The sequence below is a fragment of the Dioszegia hungarica genome, assembly GCF_025882075.1.
Source record: "Dioszegia hungarica strain PDD-24b-2 chromosome Unknown MKK02contig_8, whole genome shotgun sequence".
NCBI classification, from domain to species: domain Eukaryota; kingdom Fungi; phylum Basidiomycota; class Tremellomycetes; order Tremellales; family Bulleribasidiaceae; genus Dioszegia; species Dioszegia hungarica.
In genome coordinates, this window is record NW_026515770.1 from 3,924,209 (window position 1) to 3,945,613 (window position 21,405).

Below are 21,405 nucleotides of genomic sequence, written 5' to 3' on the forward strand. Positions count from 1 at the left end.
CCAACCCACTCAGACAGCTCAGCAGAGGCAGAGGAATCGCTCAGGTCCGAAAGAGCGCACATGCTCCGCTGCGGAAGCAATGTCCACCCAGGCGGACGTCCTCGACAATATCTTCCACCGCCTCGCCAACAAGTGAGCTGGCAGGGCCTCGTGACCTGAACCGTAGCTGACGACGCCTTAGGAATGAGGAGATCCGTATCCATGCAGCTCAAGATCTTCGCCTTCATGTGGGTCCAGCTGCGGCTAGCGAGACGAAGCCAGCAGAAGCTGATACCCCCTATAGGTGACGGAATATACCCAAGAGCACCTCGGGCACGATGGGCTCAAGGGCGTCTGGGGAGATGTCTTCCATCGGATGTTCGAGTTGACGAGGAGTAACAATGCCTTCGAGAGGCTGGGCGCTTGCGTCGCTATCGGTAAGCTGGCTGACCAGCAACGGGCGGACGAGTAGCTCATGGTGTAGACGAAATGATCCAGTCGACCAAGGATGATACGCCGGACCGAGCGCTGCAGAAGAATCTTAGGCTGTACGAATGTGAGCTCGCTCGAGAGCGGATACCACGCCGTACGAGCTGATCCCTAGATCTTCGGCCTCTTCTGACATGTACTGACTCGACGGTCATGATAGCTGCTGCCAAGGTGGTCGGTGAGCTGACACCATCCCGGCAAAGCCTCCAGAGGTGAAAAGCTGACCTCTAGGTAATATGGTAGAGCTCTCTGGACCCATTCTCGGCGAGTCCTTCTTCAACAAGGAGGTCGGGCAGGCATTGCAGCTTCTTGACGGTAGGTATCGCTTCGTCTCCACCCAGAAGAGCAGCGCTGATCGCCCAGACTCGAGATCCGAAGCCGGTCGCTTCAGCGGTGTACTAGTGCTCCATCAGTTCGCCTCCAAAGCTGGCGCGTTCTTCTACCAGCATGTTTCGAGGGTGCTTGACAAGATCTGGACTCCGCTGCGGGATTCAAGGGTAAGCTAGCATGATCTCTGTGAGGAATGAGGTCCAGCTGATCAAGTAGACTATGGTCCGAGAACGAGCCTCCATGCTTCTCTCTGCCTGTCTGCGACTAGTCAAGGAACGCGAAAAGTCACCGACGGATGTCTATCGTCGGATCTTTGAAGAGGCGCGGAGCGGATTGCAAAAGGCCGGATCGACCGACTCCATCCTCGGCTCCCTGCATGCCGTCGGTGCTATGCTGGATAATCAGCAACTGGTGAGCTTTCTCTTTGTGTCACCTCTGTATCCACGAAGACGAAGCTGACCCTCAAGTCGATGCAGCAATTCTACAAGGACGTCTGCGAGCTTACCCTTCGATACCGCGACTCCAAGGAAATCTCGGTCCGCAAAATGGTCATCTCCCTCATCCCTAGTATGGCGACCTACGACAGCGACGAGTTCGAGGCGCTCTACCTGCATCGGAGTATGGCGTATCTCCTCCAGGCACTGCAGAAGCCTACGGATAGGGATACGGGCTATGTCGCGCTGGGCTATATGGCGTTGACGTTGGGGAGCAAGATGAGGCCGTTCATCGACGATATTGTCAAGGTCATCAAGGATCATCTGCGGCAAAGAGGGTGAATGGGACGCTGAATTGTAATAAAGTGGTGGGCTGACTCGACAGGAAAAAGAACGCACCAGCAGAAGGACCAATCTTCCAGTGCCTCGGCTACCTATCTCGAGCGGTCGGACCGATGCTTACTCGTCAAATGCACGATGTACTCGACCTCATGTTCCTCTGCGGTCTGAGCGAGCCGCTGTATAGCTCGCTAAAGGACATCGCGGATCATATCCCTCCTCTTCTGCGTACTGTCCAAGGTGAGCTAGTCTTAAGCCAAACTCCTTAACGCCAAAGCTGACACCCAGATCGTCTCCTCGATAGCATCTCCCTCGTCCTTACTGGTCACTCCTTCCGGCCGCTCGGAGCACCTCAGCGGAATCTTCCAAACGGCACAGCGCGAGACATCCCCGCTGGTACCCATACCGCCGAGGTCCAGGCGCTCGCCCTCCACGTCCTCGGCACCTTTGACTTTTCCGGTCACACCCTCAACGAGTTCGTCCGAGATGCTGTCCTACCGTACCTCGAGCATGACAGCATTGAGGTCAGGCAAGAGGCGGTTCTGGCGTCGACGCAGCTCTTTATCCATGATCCAATCTGCTACCAAACGAGCAGTCATTCTATCGAGATTGTCAGCGATGTCCTGGAGAAGCTCTTGACTGTGGGAATTACAGATCCAAGTGAGTTTGCCAATTGCGAGTTGCATGCGCCAACTGACGAATAGGCTCAAGTATCCGGCAGACCGTCCTGGAACACCTCAGCGAGCGGTTCGACAAGCACTTGTCGCAAGCCGAGGATATCAGATGTCTCTTTATCGCGCTCAACGATGAGGTGTTCCATAATCGGGAGCTGGCGATCGGTATTATCGGTCGACTATCGGTTCTCAACCCAGCCTACGTTATGCCGCCACTACGAAAGTCGCTCATCAACCTCATTACCGAGTTGGAGTACTCTACCAATACGTGAGCTAGGTCTTGTTTGCGAACGTTTGAGCACACAGGTAGCTGACCCTTCAGGAAACAAAAGGAGGAATCCGCCAAACTCCTCTGCCTCCTCATCGCCGCCGCCGCCTCCCTCGTCAAATCCTACGCGCCCACCATCCTCACTGTTCTCGTCCGTACCGCCGAATCCCCCGAAACCACCACTGTCGTCTCTGCCGAATGCGTCAAATGCATCGGCGAGCTCGCACGCGTCGCTGGCGAAGAGCTCGTATCGAGCGCCAAGCCGGTCATGGCCATGGTCATCGGCATGCTCAATGACCAGACCAGCCCGATCAAGCGGAATGCGGCGCTCAAGACGCTGGGTCAGCTGGCGGGTAATACGGCGGAAGTGATTCAGCCATATACGGATCACCCGCAGCTGTTGGCGGTGCTCTTCAGGTTGTTGAGGACGGAGTCGGATTCAACGGTCCGGATGGAGACAATCAGGACGATGGGGATGCTAGGTGCTCTGGACCCCTTCAAGCACAAAGTAAGCCGAGCATGTTCTGTATATCGGCGCAGCTGACAAGCAGCTCTTGCAAGGAAGCGAGGACGTTAACGCCGAGTCATCCGGGCCAAGGGTGACAGACATCACCCTTCTGATGAACTCGCCTACGACATCCAATGAGGACTTTTACCAGACCGTAGCGATCAACTCGCTGGTGTCGGTGTTGAACGACTCGACGATGAAGGAGTTCCATTATGAGGCGGTAGAGGCGGTCATGTTGATCTTCCGGACTCAGCGGTTGCGATGCGTTTCGTTCCTCCCTCAGGTCAGCTGCCCGCATGACGCACCAGTCAAAGAGTGAGCTGACTCCCAGATCCTCCCCGCCTTCCTGCATGTCATCCGCATCGCTGCTCCCCATCGCCAAGATGTCTACCTCAAGCAGCTCGCCAATCTCATCACCATCGTCAAGCAGCACATTCGCAACTACCTCGAAGACGTCTTCGGCCTGGTCCACGACTTCTGGGACCCCAACTCCAACCTCCAAATCACCATCATCCACCTCGTCGAGGCCGTCGCCAAAGCGGTCGAAGGCGAGTTCAAGGCGTACCTCCCCCGTCTCCTCCAGCAGATCCTGCGCACCTTTGACGGCGACCTCGCGGCCAAATACCTCCCGGAACGACGGCGGAATACGCTCCTTCATATTCTCAAGGCGTTCTACGTCTTTGGCAGCAGTATCGAGGACTACCTCCACCTCGTCCTCCCCGTCATTGTCCGCAGCTTTGATAATCCCCTCGCCCCGGACGAGCTGCGCAAGGCGGCATTGCGGACGACGGGCCAGCTTTGCCGCAAGGTCAACTTTTCGGACCATGCGAGTCAGATCATCCATCCCTTAATTAGGACGCTGGGCAATAGCGAGTCAGAGATCAGGGGGATTGCGATGGACACGCTGAGTGTCCTGGTCCTGCAGTTTGGGCCGGATTATGCCATCTTTATCCCGATGGTCAATAAGGTGAGCTTGGTTGTACTCGTATTTTGCACCGAAAGCTGACCATCAGACCCTGGTCGAGCACAAGATCACACATCCGACCTACGACCAGCTCATCACCAAGCTCCTCAACCGCGAGCGCCTTCCACCAGATCTCGGCCCCGTCGAGCGGTTCGCGAATGACCCGATGTCAGACATGTCGGTCGTTGCGGAGCAGGCCAAGCTGCCGGTCAATCAGCAGCAGCTCAAGGCGGCATGGGACTGCTCGGGCGTCACCTCCAAGCAGGACTGGATCGAGTGGATCAAGCGGCTAGGGAACGAGCTCATGCGCGAGTCTCCCAGTCAGGCGATCCGGGCGAGTCGGAATTTGGCCGAGGTGCATCCGCCGTTTGCGAGGGAGCTGTTCAATGTGGCGTTTGTGTCGTGCTGGTCCGAGCTGTACGAGAGCTACCAGGTAAGTCTTGGCTCTTGTGGTCTGGACTGAGCTGATCAAACAGGAGGATCTGGTGCACCATCTTGAGATGGCATTGACGAATCCGGCGGTTCCGCCCGATGCGGTCAATGTAATTCTCAACTTGGCGGAGTTCATGGAGCATGACGAGAAGCCACTGGCTATCGAGTCGAGACTGCTGGGCGACTACGTGAGTTGCTCAATTGAATACAGCTGATCGTCAGGCCGCCATCTTCCACGCCTACGCCAAAGCTCTGCACTATAAGGAGCTCGAGTTCTTCGTCGACGCCTCCGTCGGCGTCGTCGAGGACCTTATCAGCATCAACCAGAAGCTGCAGCAATCCGACGCTGCCTGGGGTACGCTCGAGTACGCCCAGGAGAATATGGAGATGACGGACGATGTCCTCTGGTACGAGAAGCTCGGACGATGGGAGGAGGCGCTCAAAGTCTGGACTGCGCGCGGCGACGACCCGGACACCGACTTTTCCGAGGACCGGATCGCAATGGGCAAGCTGCAGGCCCTGCACGCTCTCGGCGAATGGGATCAGCTCTCCGAATTCGTCTCGGTCCGGTGGACGACCGCTACCAACGATGAAAAGAAGCTTATGGCTCCTTTGGCAGCCGCGGCTAGTTGGAGTCTGTATCAATGGGATCAGATGGACGACTATATCGCGTCGATGAAGAGCGACTCGGCGGACCGGAACTTCTTCCGCGCGATCCTGCAGGTGCATCGGAATCAGTATAGCCAGGCATTGAAGAGTATTGGAAGAGCAAGGGAGAAGCTGGATCCGGAGTTGACGTCGTTGACGAGCGAGAGTTATGGAAGGGCGTACGAGTGAGTCCTGACCATTGACACGCGGTCAAAGCTGACGAGTAGCGTGATTGTTCGAGTACAGATGCTGTCCGAGCTGGAGGAGATCATCCAGTACAAGGATCTTCAGCACGAGCCGTATCGGCAGGAAACGCTGCGGAAGACTTGGCACAACAGGTGAGTAATACCGACAGCATCTGCTGATTGTAGGCTGGAAGGGTGTCAGCGCGACGTCGAGGTATGGCAGCGTATCCTCCAACTCCGTTCCCTTGTCCTTTCGCCCAGCGAAGACATGGACACCTGGATCACCTTTGTCGACCTCTGCCGCACGTCCGACCGGATCAACCTCGCCGAAAAAACTCTCACCTCGCTGGTCGGCAATACCAACCTCGAGACGGACTCGGAGGAGAACCCTATCCGCGCACCACCACCCGTCATCTTTGCCTACTACCGCCTCACTTGGGCCAAGCACAACCGGGACAACGAAAAGGGCGAGCGCGTCAACTCGCTCAACCAGCTTCGGCTGTTCACCGAGACGCTCTCGAACGATATCGGGGTCAGTGGGGACGGTCTGGCTCGTTCTGCCCTTACCGACGAAAAGCTCTTCAGCGAGTACAAGAAGCTGCTGGCCAAGTGCTATGTCGAGCTCGGGCAGTGGCAGACCGCGATGCGCGGCGAAGAGGGTATTGCGGCGGATCCAGGCCCGATCCTTGCCGACTACTATACCGCCACTCAGCTCGATACCGACTGGTATCAGGCTTGGCATACCTGGGCGCTGGCCAACTTTGAGGTCATCACTCAGTTGGAAGTGTCAGACCAGGGTCTTCAGGCTATTCACTTCACGACCTACATCGTTCCGGCTGTTGAAGGTGAGTCTGGTAGGCAGGAGGATGAAGCTGATGAGCAGGTTTCCTCCGATCCATTTCGCTCTCGCCGGGGAATGCGCTCCAAGACACGCTTCGACTGCTCACGCTGTGGTTCCAGTACGGATACCAGCAACGGGTGGCAGACGCCATCTCGGATGGGCTCAAGGTGGTCAAGGTGGACGTCTGGCTGGAAGTTATTCCTCAGGTAAGCTCAAATGTCTATATCTTCGTGGCCCGAGCTTACATGCTAGATCATTGCCCGCATTCACACTCCTCGACATGCCATCCAGACCCTCATTCTCCGGCTCCTCGGCGAAGTCGGCCGAGCCCATCCCCAAGCGCTCGTCTACCCCCTTACCGTCGCCGCCAAATCCAATGCTGCCGCCAGAAAAGCAGTCGCCAACAACATCATGGTCAGGATGCGAGACCACTCTGCCGAGATTGTCGACCAAGCTCAACTCGTCTCGACCGAGCTCATCCGAGCTGCTATTCTTTGGCATGAGCAGTGGTATGATGGTCTGGAGGAGGCTAGCAAGCATTACTTTGCGGATAGCAACTTGCAGGGCATGTTTGACGCTTTGATGCCGTTGCATGACATGATTGAACGTGTAAGTTGAGGTCTCAGCAGAATTTGGCGATGAGCTGATCAAGTAGGGTGCCGAAACACTTCGGGAGACCTCCTTCGTCCAGAGCTTCGGACACGATCTGCGTATCGCCCGCGAACACCTCCAGCGCTTCACCATGCACAACGACCAGATGGAGATTCAGCAAGCATGGGACATCTACTACTCGGTCAGTTACCAGCATCACGTCAGGGAGATCGCCGAGCTGACTGTGCAGGTGTTCCAGCGGCTTCAAAAGCAGCTCAAACTCCTCAACGTCATCGAGCTGCAGTATGTCTCGCCAAAGCTCTTGACGATCCACGATCTCGACCTTGCTGTCCCGGGCACATACGAAAGCGGCAAGCCCGTGATCGGTATCGGCCGCATCTTGCCCACTTTCCAGGTCATCAACTCCAAGCAGCGTCCGCGAAAGTTCAGCATGCGGGGACGGGACGGCAAGGACTATACATACTGTCTCAAAGGTGAGCTTGATGGCTTGACCAAGCTGATGTCCAGGACATGAGGATCTTCGGCAAGACGAACGGGTCATGCAGCTCTTCGGGCTGGTCAATACCCTTCTACTCGTCGATCAAGAATGCGCCAAGCGACACCTCAGCATCCAGCAGTTCTCGGTCACTCCGCTTTCGCCAGGCGCTGGTCTGCTTGGCTGGGTCCAGCATACCGACACCATGCACATGCTCATCAAGAACTACCGAGAGTCGAGGAAGATCTTGGTGGATATCGAAAATCGTCTCATGCAGCAGGTCAGTCACTTGCGCTCGAAAAAGGGATGTGAGCTGATCATCTAGATGGCGGATGAGTCATACCATGACCTGCCCCTCCTCCACAAGGTCGAAGTCTTCCAGTACGCCCTGGACAACACCACCGGTCAAGACCTCTACCGGATCTTGTGGCTCCGTAGTCGCAACTCGGAGGCATGGCTGGAGCGCCGAGTCAACTACACCCGCAGTCTCGGTGTCAACTCGATGGTGGGGTATATCCTGGGTCTTGGGGACAGACATCCGAGTAATCTGTTGCTGGATCAGAGCTCAGGCAAAATTGTCCACATCGACTTTGTAAGTGACATCAAGGTTAGGCTTAGATACTCTAGCTGATTATCAGGGTGACTGCTTTGAGATTGCTCAGACTCGAGAAAAGTACCCCGAGAAGGTGCCCTTCAGGCTCACACGGATGCTCATCCACGCCATGGAGGTCTGCGGTATCACTGGCACCTTCTCGCGCTCGTGCGAGGTCTCGATGGAGGTGCTTCGGGACAATCGCGAGTCGCTCATGGCGGTTCTCGAGGCGTTCGTGTACGAGCCGCTTATCGCTTGGCGTTTGACAGCGACAAATCAGCCCGGAGGAAGGGTCAATACGGAGCAGGATATGGACGAGGTGTCGCAGAGGAAGACCAAGGCGAATGAGACGGAGATCTTGGGTGGTGAGTCCAGCCGTTCAGAAAATGAGGGTCTTAGCTAACGAGTAGACGACCGAGGAGGAGGCGAGATCAAGAATGACCGGGGTCTGCAGGTCATTGATCGTGTGCGCCGAAAGTTGACAGGGAGGGACTTCAAGCCCGAAACGGTCTTGACGGTCAAGATGCAGGTGGAGAAGCTGGTCGACGAGGCGACCAAGACCGAGAATCTCTGTGTAGCGTTCATTGGATGGTACGTCCACTCAGTGCTAGTGCGTCGCAGTTCAAGGGCTGACAAATCAGGTGTTCATTCTGGTAATCTAGATAGCTATTGTATAATGTCCGACTGTACCATATTGTCTTGGGAGAATCTACATGCATCATCTTGACAAATTATAGCTGCCTCTCCCTGGCCCAGTCCGCCCCCTTGCGCGTCTCCTCTCTGAACAGCTTCACCCCCGACTCCTTTGTCTCCTGCCTCAGGGGCTTGACCCCGTCGTCGACCTTTGCCTTCTTTGCCTCGGCGAATCCCCACGGAAGCGTCAACTCGGTCCGTTCCGTGATGGACCGGACCATCGACTCGGCGTCCTCGGTCTCGTACGCCTGGAGCTTGATGTGCTTTGACCTCGAGGACGAATGCGAGGTGTGCGAGGCGCCATACTTCCTGGCGAAGGGGTGATCGGGAGGGAAGTCAACCATCTCCGGCAGAGACTCCGATTCGCAGGAGGACTGCGGGCTGTGAGCGAGAGCTGGTGCGAGAGCGGGTGAGCGCCGAGCGGAGGAGACGGGCGCTACGCGAGCGATGGAGTTGGGGAGGGATTGAGCGTAGGAGTACACGTGTTGAGGGATGGGTCGGCGGGACGGACCGGACCGCTTTGATCGGGGAAGAGGGGCAGAGTGGGTCGAGTAGACGGAAGCTGCAGGAGGGGAGGAGCGGTTGATGGAGATACCGCCGATGCTCAAGGTGGAGAGACGGGAGGTGGCAAAGTACCCTTTGTTCTGGCTGGCCCGCATCCGCGCCCGAGGCGAGTTTGGAGCAGTCGTATATGCCGTTGACATCTCGCTCTCCCCGTCCTCCTCTGAGCGGACCGATCCTTCCTCCACGATGGTCTCGGGACCGGACCGAGGCCGGGGAGACGAGGGAGAATGGAGGTATTGAGCGTCCGCACGCCGTGCGACAGTGGCGGCCGCTATGACAGGGACGGTGGAGCGGGTGCGCGCAGAGCTACCAGAGCTATTGCTCCCGTACTCTGAAATGGGCGGGAGAGGTTTGGTGAGGTTCATGGCAGTCGGCCGCCGAATTGAGGCGATAGATGGAGCGACCGATGGGGCTGGCCGAGCAAGATCCGGGACGTCGATATGTGGGACGACCGTCACGCCGCGAGAAGAGCCAATGACCGTGCTGGCTAAAGAGCGGATACTGGTCGAGCGACTCGGCTTCCGCCCATAGCCCGGAATCATAGCCTTCTCCGAAAGCGACATATCATCCTTCTCCCCATAGCTCCTCCTCCTCGAGATCCCTGCACCATTCCTCGGGTGCCTCTTGTACCAAACTACACCGCCCAGTGCGAGGATTGCCAGAGCTACGATAACGAGGGGAACAGCAATGGCGGCTTTTGATCCCGAAGATAGCGAGGTGGATGTGGAGGAATCTGGCGAGGTGAGGGGATTATAGGCGTCGGAGGAGCCGTAGGTGGCAGGGAGGGAGAGCGGCGCAGCCGCTACTGAGGGAGGGGGGTTGTACGGTGCGGCTTGGGGTTGTTGAGCGCCAGCGGCAGGCTGAACGGGCTGCACTGGTGCTGGTGCCACCGGAGCAGCGGGAGCGGCGGGCTGCCAGGTCCCCGGACCGGGCGCAGAGACTGGAGCTGGATGTCAGCTACGTCCTCTTCTCATGAGACCAGAACTTACCTTGTGGTCCTGCAGCAGGTACAGCTTGTCCAGCCTGGGGAGCAACTCCAGCTTCGACAGCTTCTGCGATCGCACCAGCTGCTCCAGCCGCGGGAGCCGCTTGTAGTGGTGCCTGAGCTGCAGCTTGGCCGGTAGCTGCGGGAATCAGCTGATCCCCGCAAATCTCAGGTATCAAGCAGGACTAACCTCCAGTACCCACAGCGCTCACGCCGTTCATGGGCATACCACCTCCATTCGCCACGCCGATCCTCATTTCGGCCATCTCGGATGGACTTTTGCGAAGTTGATAAGGTGCAAGCTTGATTTGCGAGCGAAAAGCGAGGCGTCAAGCCGTCGAAGTGTACGAATGGGCGCTCAGCGCGGTATGAAGTTGATGCTAGACGTAGACGTTCTGAGGTGGGCATGTAGAAGAGCGCGCGAAGGGTCGGAAAGGCAACATCCCCGGTAGGTGCAGTCATGCCAGTAAGACATGGTCCGGTACAAAAAGCCGGCGGTCTCAGTCTAGCGGAATGTGAGACCAGGATGTCTCATAATGTTTCGTCAGTCATCCCCGATGTTCTGCAGTCAGTCATCTATGCATGCACATACCCGATGTCCACTCAGGCAGTAGCAGACACCGCCGCTTCAGTCTGGGCCTGCGGGATCTCGAGGCTCTCCTGGTCCTCGAAACTCCTCTGTCCCCTCAGACCCCAGCGGCCTAGCATAGACTTGTCCTCGTCCCAGCCAGAGCAGGGAGTGGTCAACATCCTCTCGCCGGTAAAGATCGCGTTCGCACCTGCCATGAATGCCTATCGATCAGCTAGACCCTATTACTGGGGATGATTCGACTCACCATGGCCTGTTCAGTCTCCGAGAACGTGTGCCGACCAGCAGCAAGACGAATGATAGTGTTCGGGAGCACAATACGAGCTGTCGCGATGGTCCGAAGTACGGTGTGGACCTCGACAGGCTGGATTGTTAGCTGTGTTCTGGGCTGTACACGACGCGATCTCTAGCTTACATCGTTCTTCTCCAGCGGGGTACCTTCTATGGGGACAAGGGTATTGACGGGGAATGATTCCGGGTGAGCGGGCATCCTGCATGTCAGTCGGGTCCGGGTAGCATGCAAAGTAGTACTCACCTCGAAACCTCGTGGATCAAGCCGACACGGTCCTCGTCCTTCTCCCCAAGACCGAGGATACCGCCGGAGCAGACTGAGATACCGGCTTGGCGGACAGCCTCAATTGTAGCTAGTCTTTCATCGTAGGACCTCGTGGAGATCACCTGTCAAGATCAGCTTGAGTCCCTGAATAGAGAGGGAAGATCTTGCTCACCTCCGGGTAGAATTCCCTCGAGGTGTCGAGGTTATGGTTGTATGCGCTCAGACCGGCCTCCTTGAGCCGCTTAGCCTGCTCGGGAGACAGCATGCCAAGAGTCGTGCAGACTGCTAATTAGCTGAAAGATCACACCTTTTACAAGCAGACTTACCCTCCATGCCCATCCCTCGAACCTCGGTAACCATCTTCAAGATCTTCTCAAAGCCGCTCTTCCGTCCCGCCAGATCCCGCCATGCCGCTCCCATGCAGAAGCGTGTGGATCCGTTCGCCTTCGCTTGACGAGCTGCTTCGAGAACAGGCTCGATGTCGACCAGCCGAGTGGCTTTGGTCTCGGTGCTGTAGCGGGAGGATTGGGAGCAGTATTTGCAGTCTTCGCTGCATCCACCAGCTGTATGATCAGCCTGATACGGGGCTGTGTCATTCACTATACTTACTTTTGATGTTCATGAGCGTGCACATCTGTATACGAGACGCGTCGTGGTGCATCCTGTGTACGGTAGCCTGTCTATCAGCTGAGCTCTAGATAAAGGATGGGGATGAGTTACAGCTCTGAAGATAGTCTCCATCAATGGCCCATCAAAGATCTTCTGGATCTCGGATCGCCTCCAGTTGGTCCTCACATCTCCGTCTCGGTAGTACGCCCGCGCCACGCCAGGTCCGGGAGCTGGGGGCTCAACAGCAGCGGCATGGCCTCGAGCATTCCTCAGAGCCGGAGCGATTGTGCTGGGCCGGCTGATGGCAGAGATGGCTTTGGGAGCGATTTTGGCTGCCATTTTGCTAGTACCAACGTCGAGATATTGCGCTGTCTGACTGGGTCCGTAGATGTGATAAGTAGAGTCGAAGCTGAGGGATGATAGGAGCTGAATGAGCTTCGAAGTGCGAGGAATGGGTATTGGGGAAACCGGATACCGGCAGCCGATGCCGAGACTATCCACGTGGCTGACTGAGTGTGGCACTTTCTTGCAACCCCGCCACTCGGATTGGACGAGGAGCAGAGTCGCTGAGATAGCGCTTCGTATTCAGGCAGTCATGTCAGCACTCAGATTGCCCTAAAGTCTTGCTCATCTTTGTAGGTATGCCAGATGCTGAGAACCAGCCACCTGATTTCAGTGGCGACAGCCTGTGCAGGTGCCGGCTTTGCAGCAGGATAAGGTCGACGGGATCCTTGGTGTCTCGCAGTGCGGACGCTGAGGTGCAGGTGGGACCATGTCGGATCTGCTCGCTGGCGCTGAGGAGTCGGCACCCCACACAATTTACTGATCTTCGTCTGTTCCGTTGCAGGCAGCGACAGCTCTACGCAGAGATGCTAATCGATTCGACAGCACAAGTCCTTCGCAATCCTCGGAAGACAAGTTCATCCGATCGGTGATCGCCCTCAGTTTGCCGACCTTATGTCTCAGCGTCTATCAGGTCAAGCCAGTGATCAGAAAAGTTGTCGGTCCTTATCTTCCGCCAGCCGTAAGAGATCTCCGTTGTCAAGAGGAGTCGGATAGGAAGCGGTAGCCGCAGAATCCGCCGCTTGCCTCTAAACATTGTAGCAGCTTCCAATCACAGTCTGATTCATATCCAGGGGCGGACCATACTACGGTAGGGTACACGTACCTTGAGCTTGCTCCATGACGTGCCGGAGGCGAGAAGTTGTGAGTGTTCAAAGCTGCGATAACTCTGCGACGATATTCCGACAAAGCTTCGGGTAGCAATGACGGATCGGTGACTACCCCGGGGCCCTCGACTCTCAGCTGCTACAGCCGATGCCGCCCATCGCGACGAACTTACCGCCTTCAGCTGATTAGATAAAGAGATCTGAAACCTCCTGACACACGTACGGTTCAAGCCTCCGGGCCTGTGTAACGCCGAGGCGAAAACGCCACCACGCCACAAGCGCTGCTGTCACGCCAAGGTAAGATCCGAGATTTTCTCCGGAATCTCTCGGCATCAGCAAATGAATTTCGGACGCGTCTGGTTCGAGCAGAAATCCGCACCATGGTTTCCAGCGACCTTACTGGAGTCCTGCAATCGAGATAGAGCGAGCGTACCTGCGGCCTTAGTGGAGGGCGCTGTGACCTACATCGGCGGCAGCGCTTGCTGTCCACCGTGCAGGACGCAAGGCAGTCAGAGAGCGTCACTCTGACGCGCCGGACATTAGCGTCCGGAAGCACTTACGGCATAAAACATGTCCGATCCTTGGCCGTTCCTGAACCGGTCACCCGGTCACTGTGACAGCAGGTGACGCAAAACCTTGCATGTTGCTCGCGAGACGCGAAGGCAAGCGCGCTCTGAATCCACCGCCGCAGGCTGACAGGGAACTGTGCCCGGTGTTTTTCTTCTCAAGTGCTGGATCACTTATCTCTCGACATCGGCAACTCCTTCCTTCTCACTTCAATACATCATCGTCACTTTTAGTACCACACGCTGAGCGTATAATATTCTGGCTGGCCAGCACACTCCTTCGCTATAGACTAGCATCGACCCCCTTCACTGCCCACTGCACCTCCACAAACCGCAACACCCAGCCAACACCGCTCAATATGCGCTTCACACTCCACTTCCTCTCGTTCTTCCTCGTGCTTCTCGCCGGAGAGACCATCGCGCGCGCAACCAACGCCCGCCAGCCCCGCGACGCCGCCCTCTCTGCTCTCCTCGCCAAGCGCCAGACCAACCGACACGAGATCGGGATCCGTTCTTACCTCAAGAAGACCGTCAAGCGCGGAGTGGAGGATGAGCAGCTTGACGCGCGCTCCACTTATCCCAAGTGCAAGATGGCATCGGCGCGTACCGGTTACGCTCACTACCCCGGATGGAAGCTTGTAGGCGACGAGGTGAGTACTTCCGTCTACTTGGTCAACTTTTGGCTGACCCTCAGCTCTCTGGTGCCCTCCCCGTCAAGCCTGAATCCGCCTGCATCCAAGCCTGCAACAAGTACGGCGCGGCCTGCTCGGGCGTCTTCTTCGACAGCGCCAAGGGCAAGTGCTACCTCAAGGGTACCAGGACGAGCAGCTGGACCTTCAGCGAGAGCGTCAGCGAGGATGGTGTGGATCTTGTCGGAGGATGTGCGCTTTGGGCCAACATCGGTACGTCCATCTCTAGTTGGATCGTAGGGTATCGCAGCTGACGAATCAGTCACCGAGGAGATGGACGCTGTCTGCTGCCGTGGCTAAATCCCCTCTCACCCTACCTCCTTGTCGCTTTCATCACTCGGACATTCTTCGTAATACTTTCCACACAACCCCCTGCCAATCACCTCACTCAGTAGTCTTCTGATCTTTCACAACACCGTTCAACCGCGGACACTCTTCGTTTTTCGGCTCAATACCTTTGTAGACTTGTTCTGGTATCACGCGCTGGTCGCAGTAGGTTAGCTAAATATCACGAAATGCATCATGTAGATCTCTGGCCATGCTATGCTCAGGCATCATGCCAGCTATGAAGTCGACTGATGCAGCACGAAAAGTACGCGCAGCTATGCCGGCGGGGTGCCGTGCGACGGTGATGGATGGCAAAAGACAAGCGGAAATCAGTCGCGTTTCGGCGCGTCCCCTTTCGTGCCAGGTACGAGGGGCGCGTTTTGCACGCTCGCCTCTTCGCCTTCACAGGTGCTACAAGTAGGGGACAGCCTCTGGCTCCGAAGTGCCTGGCTGGGTACTCGGCTCAGGCAGAGCACTGGTGGAACCGAGCTGGGACGGAACGACTGATGTCGGAGTGGGAAGTGCCTGGACCGCCTAGTCCTTCCTCGAGCCTCGGTTGGGCCCAGACGACGCGGTGGACTGACTGACCCGCCGTGTGTACCATCATCCGGCGTCGACAGGTCTGTCAAACGGTGAGCGTAGGTCGTGCTGACTCCGCTCACAATCACGCATGTACTACTTTACATTGATCACAACGGGCGAAACTCCGCACACACCGCAGCTGTGCTTTGACTTACTCATCCTCGATCAAGACGTCGGCGGGGGCTCAAACCCCATGAAGTCATTGTACAAGTGATCTGCGGTACCCACCATTGGCCCGAGCTCACTTCCGCCACCGACTCCTGCGAGGATATCTTTGTCCTCTTCGCGGTTTGAGGAGGTCATGCTTCGCTCGAGCGCCGGACCGCCGGTGCTACGCCCTCCAGCCACATCGCCCTCCATTCCGCCCCGCTCGATATCATGCACGATGGCTCTCGCTTCCAAGATCCGTTCCAAGAGGGTCCATCGACTACCGCCCAATTCCCCACTCCACGTCGCGTCCATGGCGTATTTCGGCTCTCTGTCTCGGCTGAGAGCTTGCAGGGCCTTCAAGGACAGCTTCACGCTGTCGATTGCGGCCGATGGATCGTCGTATCTGAGCCACTGGCCCCCGACCGCTCTCGTCTGATTGATGTGCCACAGCCCCGTCCCGTATCTTCCCGCTTTACTCGCACCCTCCAAGCTTTCATGGCTGATTCCCAGCCGGTCCAGGGTGTCCATCATAGCCTGCTTGATCAGGGTGATCGCCTCGTCCCGACCCATCTCATCAGAGTGGACCAAGGAGTCGCAGAAGAAAGACTGGGGATCTCGGACCTTTTCGAGTGCGTTCAGAGCTGATTCACAGAGAAGGTCAATCCGGTCCAGATCCCCCTGGCCGATGGGGGCATCAGGATCAGAGGGATTGGGGCCAGGCGCACAAGGCTGAGTCAAGGCCCACGCCTTCCAGACCTTTTCGTTGGCTGTGTGGCTGGGGAGTTGCGTTGGATCAATCCAATAGTACTTGTCCTCGATCACCTTGAGCGCGCCGTCGATCAGACTGAGTTTGGGGACGGCCCTCTTGAGTTTAAGGTCGGTCTCTTCGATGGTTTCTGGGGCCACCACTGAGCCGAGGGAGCCGTAGCCACTGTCTACGGATCCGGCGCCCGGCTCGTTCAAGCGGTGCGTGACATCCTCAAGATTAGGGCACAATCTGCCGGTATAAGGCCGGGAGCTCATGTCGATAAGATGTCGGAATGGAGAGCTAGTACCGACCGTAAATGTAGGAATAGGGCTGTGGGAAAGGTGAAAGATATACAGCTGATATGAGAATCGCATCGTCGCACAAGCGGCGGAGGTGAGTTGCGAGAACGTAGAAAGGATAGAAAGGATAGCCTCCTTTCATTGTCTAGCATGAGGCTGTGGTCCATGATCGCCAGCCCATGGAAACTCCTAGAATCCTATCGGTGACTACTCGAAGGGGGATGAAGATCGATTAGTAGACAAATGGGATTATCGATGAGATGTGCGTGCAGGGCCACAGTGCGCGCGCTCATTAGTAGTATGTCAGCAATGTGAGGACTCGGTCGACCCATAGATGCATACAAGCGACAGTCTCAGAGGTCCGAAGAGGCCCAGTGCCCCTTTCTTCGACACGATATGCCACACCACCTCACTCTCCGGCCTCAAAAGAAACCCGCGGGTTGTCGCTGCTGCTGGGACGTCCCGATCCCCCATTTCCGCAGCTGGTCGCACGCCGGATTCGACTCCATGCGGATCTTCCTGATCTTCTCAAAGTCTGCGCCTATCCCGAAGAAGCCAGACTCTTGCGAGACGCGCCGTTCCTTGAGATCAAGGAACCGCTCACACTGCCGTATCAGCCCTACCCTATCTCAGCTGCCGCGATTTACTTACCTCGTTCCGCAATCTCCCTGCGTACACACTCTCGACCTGCCGCTCGAACCCTCTCACCCTACTGGAGAACATGGCCGCCTTCTGCTCTCCCCTCCTCGCTTCTGGAACCGACTTCCAGACCTCGCTCGCTCCCCATTCCGCCTCGTTCACGTAGTACGGAACATTCCAATTCCACGTCGACCGTGAGTGAGAGTACTGCGGTGTCATCTCGAACGAGTAGGACGGGTCCGGCGTGCTGAGGTTAAAGAGGGAAGGTAGTTGGGAAAGGAGTGCGAATGCGCAGAGGATGATGATGGGGAGTAGGGCGACAAGGGACGAGGCTTCTTGTGCTTGACCATTGGCGCCGGCTGGTCTGGCAGGTTGACGTCGCCGTGGTTGACCAAAGCCATTTCCTCCGAATGTGAAGACTGAAAGTCAGCTTACTGTGCTCAGCAGTACAGGAGATCGCTTACCGTTCTGCTGTCTCCCAAACCCGCCGCCCATTCCGCCACCGAAGAACGCATTGAACAGATCTTCCGGATTGATCTCAGTGTACATCCCGTTCCCTCCTCCGAATCCGGGCGGCATGCCTCCACCACCTCGGTACATGCCTCCTCCACCTCCGCCACCTCCACCTCCACCTCTTGATGTTGGGTCGGAATGGGGATTTGAGTCGAAAGCTGCCCGGAGATTTGGGTCTGATAAGACTTGGAATGCTTTCGATACCACTGGAGAGTCAGACAGGGCCATATAGACTCGGATCTCTCTCGTCGGGATTGACCTACTCTTGAAAGCCTCATCGGCGCCGGGCGCTCCGTTCTTATCTGGATGTAAAGCTAGAGCCAGCTTTTTGTACGACCTCTTCACATCGCTCTCTTCGCACGTCCTCTCAACTATCCAATCAGCTACAATAGTACACACGACTCTGGAGAGCTCACTGGACAGTATCTCGTAGTATTCGTGGTGCTTGCACCCCTTGACCCGCTTGACCACCTCCATCTGCTTTGGCGTATATTCCCGCTTCTTGCTCTTCTCCGCGGCGGCAGCAGCAGCTGCTGCACTGGTACCTGCAGACCCTCCAGCCGGCTCTGCAGGCTTACTATGCCCCGGCCGCTGCTTTGCGGAGGATAGATGTTCCTCCACCCCGCTGGCTTTGGTCGATGAGCTCGACCCCGCTGAGGCATCAGGCGTTGCCGCGCCACTACCTGAAGCTTCCGCCTGTTCCGAGACGGCTATTTCTCGTTGGAGGATGGAGACCATCGCCTCGCCTTCTGGTGTCGAGAAGAGGGAGACTGATTTCCGAGCGAACTTTATGGCCGAGGGGAGATTGGACGAGTTACGATGCCGCTGAGCGATGTGCAGGCATCGCAGGGCCTCCTCTTTGTTGACCTCCATATTGGATATTTGCGGACTGCGTTGCTAGTAGCTCTTCTGATGACCTTGGAGCGGTGAGCTATGTGGATCTATGGCTGCGACAGATAGATGAAGATGGAGATAGCACCTTTGCTGGCCGCAAGCAGAAAGAGGGGTTCCAGCAAGAGAGACCGGCCACGTGGAATGCCTGTACGTAATTATAAGCCATTTGAGCGTGATCCGTCCGGCCGTCCAAAAGTGCCGACCCGGCCTCGCCACCGCCAACTCTCTTTGTTTCTCGCTTTGTACATGCACCCAAGCAACACGATGATCGCACAAACAGTCTTCCTGCGCCTTCCGTCCCCGCTCCTGCCGCTGCAGCTACACGTGGAGCCTTCCACCCCGCTTTCCGCTCTCCTCCCTGCGTCTCTGGCGGCGCAGGATGTCTACCTTCGTACCCCTTCCGGCATCCTCGCCACCTCATCCCTCGTCAGCGATATCGGAGACGCTTCAGCGCCCTTCGTCTCTGTCGATGTCTGCGCCAGGATCCGAGGCGGAAAGGGAGGATTCGGGACGAACTTGCGGGCGGCGGGAGGGCGGATGTCGATGGGGAAAGCAAACAACACGGACGCATGCAGGGATCTTTCTGGAAGGAGGCTGAGCACTCTGAAAGAGGCGCAACGGTAAGCTATGTCATGTCATGTGGGATGGCCGTGTGAATATAGAGCTGACAGTATAGCCAAGCAGACCTACTCGACTCTGCCGACTCCCTTCGCGCCCAGGCCGTAGCGGAGCAAAAGGCCAAGCTGGAAGGCCTCGAGCGCAGCCTTGGTATTTCGCACGACCCCGAGTCATCCGTCGCTGGGTCCAAGCGTATTGCCGAGGTGGACGTCGAAGAGCTGGCGAGGAAGAAGCACCGATTTGAGGATTCCAAGTTTCTCGAGGAGAGTAGGGAGATCAATGAGGGTGTCAGGTCGGCTGTCTCCGCCGGTAGGTCTCCCTCTGACATGATTTTTCCGGCTTATGCTGATGTACAGCAATGATACTCAAAAAGAAGAAGAAGGCCAAGGCGGATGCAGCGTCCAAGGAGGCCAAGGCAGGAGTCGAGGTGGTCAAGAAGGCGGAGAAGGATAAGGCGGCCATGCCTCCACCGGCTGTATCTGCCAGTGTGGCTTGAGGACGGTTGTATCTCTCAGTTGTAGCTCATGTACAGTATTCAAGCCGTTGCTAATGTGTGCAAGGCTGTGCTAGTAGGTGGAGGTAGCCGCCGACCGTCTTGTGCGCCTTCCCGCGGGATCTCCACCCATAACTCACATACAACTACTGATGAAGGCTAACTCTCTACGTGCACGCGATAGCGAGCAGGAAAGTGAGCAAGATCACGACCATCATCATCGCCTGGCGGTGCGCAGTGGCAGATTCGCCTACCGACGGGTCATACATGCCGCGGAGATGACCATGCTCAGCTGAAGTCAGTGTCGTTGACCCATAATGCGCCCCATCTCGGAGTCACCAGATGACACCACTACCTCATGGTATTTAAAGCGACTGCATAGTATGGACAATGAGACTGCTGCTCCTCAACTCGACCTGTCCCCTCCTAATCAGACCTTATCTCATTCACCGGATAACACAGAGATTAGAGGTTGAGCTTGAACCCCTGACCGTATCCCATAGGTGATAGACCCTTTCGCTCCTGGTATACCTGCATGGAACCACGCGGCATTGTCTCCAGGACAGCATTGCTGTCTCTCAGTGACACGAGCTCGTCCCTGGTGCTGGCTTTGATGCCCAGCTTGGACATCAGGGTCTTGCGGTCCTCGCCGAAGCTCTCGCTCCAGAACACCTCCGACGCCGCGTGGGATGCGAAGAGCGGAAGCGAGGCAACTACCCAGCCGATCTTGTCCTCGTACGGATGGAAATTGCTGGGATGGGAGGCAGTCAGCAGCGTCAGGAAGAGGGACTCATGCGTGGGGACGATAGCCTTGAGCTGCTCCTCCGGATCGGTGGAGTTGGCGATGTGGGACTGTGGGTAGTGCTTGTAGACATAGTCCGACGCATGCGGAATCATGCTCTCGATGCCCTGTCCGTATGCTTTGAGGAATGCTTTGTGCCCCTCGGTACACTCCTCAAGGCGCTACGGCATGATTCGACTGGCAGCTTCGTCCAACAGCCACAGCTCAGACGCATCCAGCAGGAACTGGGTCCGACCGTACTCCGAGCTTGCCTGGTAGAGGGCAAATTTCTCTTCCCTGGTCCTCGGGTTCCTCCTGTTGGGCTGCGTCGCTCGGTCGTGCTCCAGGGCAGCTTGATGCAGTCTTCGGACAATGTCGACACTGGCGGCGACTCCGGCAGAGAAGGTGTCAGGCAGATTCATGGCGGCGCTGCAGTCGTCAGAAGAGGATTGTGCCACGGCGCCTTGACAGTCAGAGTCATTATCAGAATCGGTCATGATAGCAAGTACAGCCGAGTATGGGATTCTGATTGTAGTGAGGGAGTTGAAATGGGGTGGCGACTTTGAAGTGCCCGGGCTAAGAGTCCGCTGGCACTGCCTGATCCTTTGTGCGCGGTCCCGATATGACCCGAGGAGACATGTGCAGAACATCGATAAGCTCGGACTGAATAGGAGCGTGGCAGTTCACAGGTGGTATGAAGGTCTTATCGAATGTTCTAGACACCATGGACACTCCTTAGAGGTGATGGGGAGCGATACAATAGGCTCATCTAGGCGATGGCTTGAGCCTGAGGTTCGCCGCTCTCGCGCGATTAGCAGACGTCACGTCGGCACGATCTGCGCTTGGTCATTAGAACTGGAGTGAGTGGCCAAGTTTTGGCCGTGCTCCTACCGCGGGCTCTCCTGAGGGTCTGTGATCATCGGGTACTTCCCAGTGTGACTCAGTATGATCAGAGCCCCAGCTGAAGGGCGCACTTGCCCGCCGCCCTGGTGGTGGCGTTGAAGTGGGCGGAGTGGGGGAGTCAATTGGAGACCCCGCTTACACGTTCCCACGTGAATGGGCTATCAGCTTTTCACTCCACCTCTCATACACGTATCCCTATACAAGCCCCCGCAGCGATGGTAGACAAGGCCCACAGCCCACTGACTCCTTCTTGGATTCCCTCTTGACC

The 21,405-nt window shown here is 56.9% G+C and overlaps 8 protein-coding genes across 8 annotated transcripts; 3 read left to right on the forward strand and 5 right to left on the reverse strand.

Moving 5' to 3' along the window:
• Positions 1-79: 79 nt before the first annotated feature.
• Positions 80-8,427, forward strand: MKK02DRAFT_45235 (armadillo-type protein; the record flags this gene model as incomplete). Its single annotated transcript, XM_053093304.1, has 29 exons — positions 80-132; positions 182-227; positions 284-416; positions 464-535; positions 584-646; positions 700-783; positions 832-965; positions 1,015-1,209; positions 1,266-1,570; positions 1,618-1,811; positions 1,860-2,231; positions 2,276-2,513; positions 2,568-3,021; positions 3,065-3,304; positions 3,353-3,988; positions 4,035-4,418; positions 4,462-4,605; positions 4,640-5,250; positions 5,293-5,403; positions 5,437-6,095; positions 6,134-6,297; positions 6,344-6,700; positions 6,747-6,884; positions 6,933-7,176; positions 7,211-7,458; positions 7,504-7,770; positions 7,817-8,135; positions 8,181-8,361; positions 8,412-8,427. 29 exons carry the CDS (start codon positions 80-82, stop codon positions 8,425-8,427), a joined length of 7,062 nt encoding a protein of 2,353 aa, XP_052946308.1.
• A 74-nt stretch (positions 8,428-8,501) lies between these two features.
• Positions 8,502-10,278, reverse strand: MKK02DRAFT_45236 (uncharacterized protein; the record flags this gene model as incomplete). Its single annotated transcript, XM_053093305.1, has 3 exons — positions 8,502-9,973; positions 10,017-10,151; positions 10,203-10,278. The coding sequence occupies 3 exons, from the start codon at positions 10,276-10,278 to the stop codon at positions 8,502-8,504; spliced, it is 1,683 nt and encodes a 560-aa protein (XP_052946309.1).
• Positions 10,279-10,615: 337 nt separating this feature from the next.
• Positions 10,616-12,105, reverse strand: MKK02DRAFT_37185 (biotin synthase; the record flags this gene model as incomplete). Its single annotated transcript, XM_053089584.1, has 8 exons — positions 10,616-10,804; positions 10,849-10,965; positions 11,017-11,092; positions 11,137-11,279; positions 11,330-11,439; positions 11,484-11,720; positions 11,767-11,833; positions 11,878-12,105. The coding sequence occupies 8 exons, from the start codon at positions 12,103-12,105 to the stop codon at positions 10,616-10,618; spliced, it is 1,167 nt and encodes a 388-aa protein (XP_052946310.1).
• Positions 12,106-13,860: 1,755 nt separating this feature from the next.
• Positions 13,861-14,490, forward strand: MKK02DRAFT_45238 (uncharacterized protein; the record flags this gene model as incomplete). The annotated part of the gene is made up of 3 exons (XM_053093306.1): positions 13,861-14,151; positions 14,196-14,403; positions 14,453-14,490. The coding sequence occupies 3 exons, from the start codon at positions 13,861-13,863 to the stop codon at positions 14,488-14,490; spliced, it is 537 nt and encodes a 178-aa protein (XP_052946311.1).
• Positions 14,491-15,264: 774 nt separating this feature from the next.
• MKK02DRAFT_45239 (uncharacterized protein) lies at positions 15,265-16,272 on the reverse strand (the record flags this gene model as incomplete). Its single annotated transcript, XM_053093307.1, has 1 exon — positions 15,265-16,272. The coding sequence occupies one exon, from the start codon at positions 16,270-16,272 to the stop codon at positions 15,265-15,267; it is 1,008 nt and encodes a 335-aa protein (XP_052946312.1).
• Positions 16,273-16,718: 446 nt separating this feature from the next.
• MKK02DRAFT_27623 (endoplasmic reticulum protein) lies at positions 16,719-18,321 on the reverse strand (the record flags this gene model as incomplete). The annotated part of the gene is made up of 6 exons (XM_053087374.1): positions 16,719-16,901; positions 16,948-17,354; positions 17,400-17,654; positions 17,712-17,819; positions 17,865-17,978; positions 18,027-18,321. The coding sequence occupies 6 exons, from the start codon at positions 18,319-18,321 to the stop codon at positions 16,719-16,721; spliced, it is 1,362 nt and encodes a 453-aa protein (XP_052946313.1).
• A 285-nt stretch (positions 18,322-18,606) lies between these two features.
• Positions 18,607-19,456, forward strand: MKK02DRAFT_33710 (telomere stability and silencing-domain-containing protein; the record flags this gene model as incomplete). The annotated part of the gene is made up of 3 exons (XM_053088767.1): positions 18,607-18,962; positions 19,019-19,269; positions 19,317-19,456. 3 exons carry the CDS (start codon positions 18,607-18,609, stop codon positions 19,454-19,456), a joined length of 747 nt encoding a protein of 248 aa, XP_052946314.1.
• A 462-nt stretch (positions 19,457-19,918) lies between these two features.
• On the reverse strand, positions 19,919-20,731 carry MKK02DRAFT_33711 (uncharacterized protein; the record flags this gene model as incomplete). Its single annotated transcript, XM_053088768.1, has 2 exons — positions 19,919-20,373; positions 20,434-20,731. The coding sequence occupies 2 exons, from the start codon at positions 20,729-20,731 to the stop codon at positions 19,919-19,921; spliced, it is 753 nt and encodes a 250-aa protein (XP_052946315.1).
• Positions 20,732-21,405: the final 674 nt, after the last annotated feature.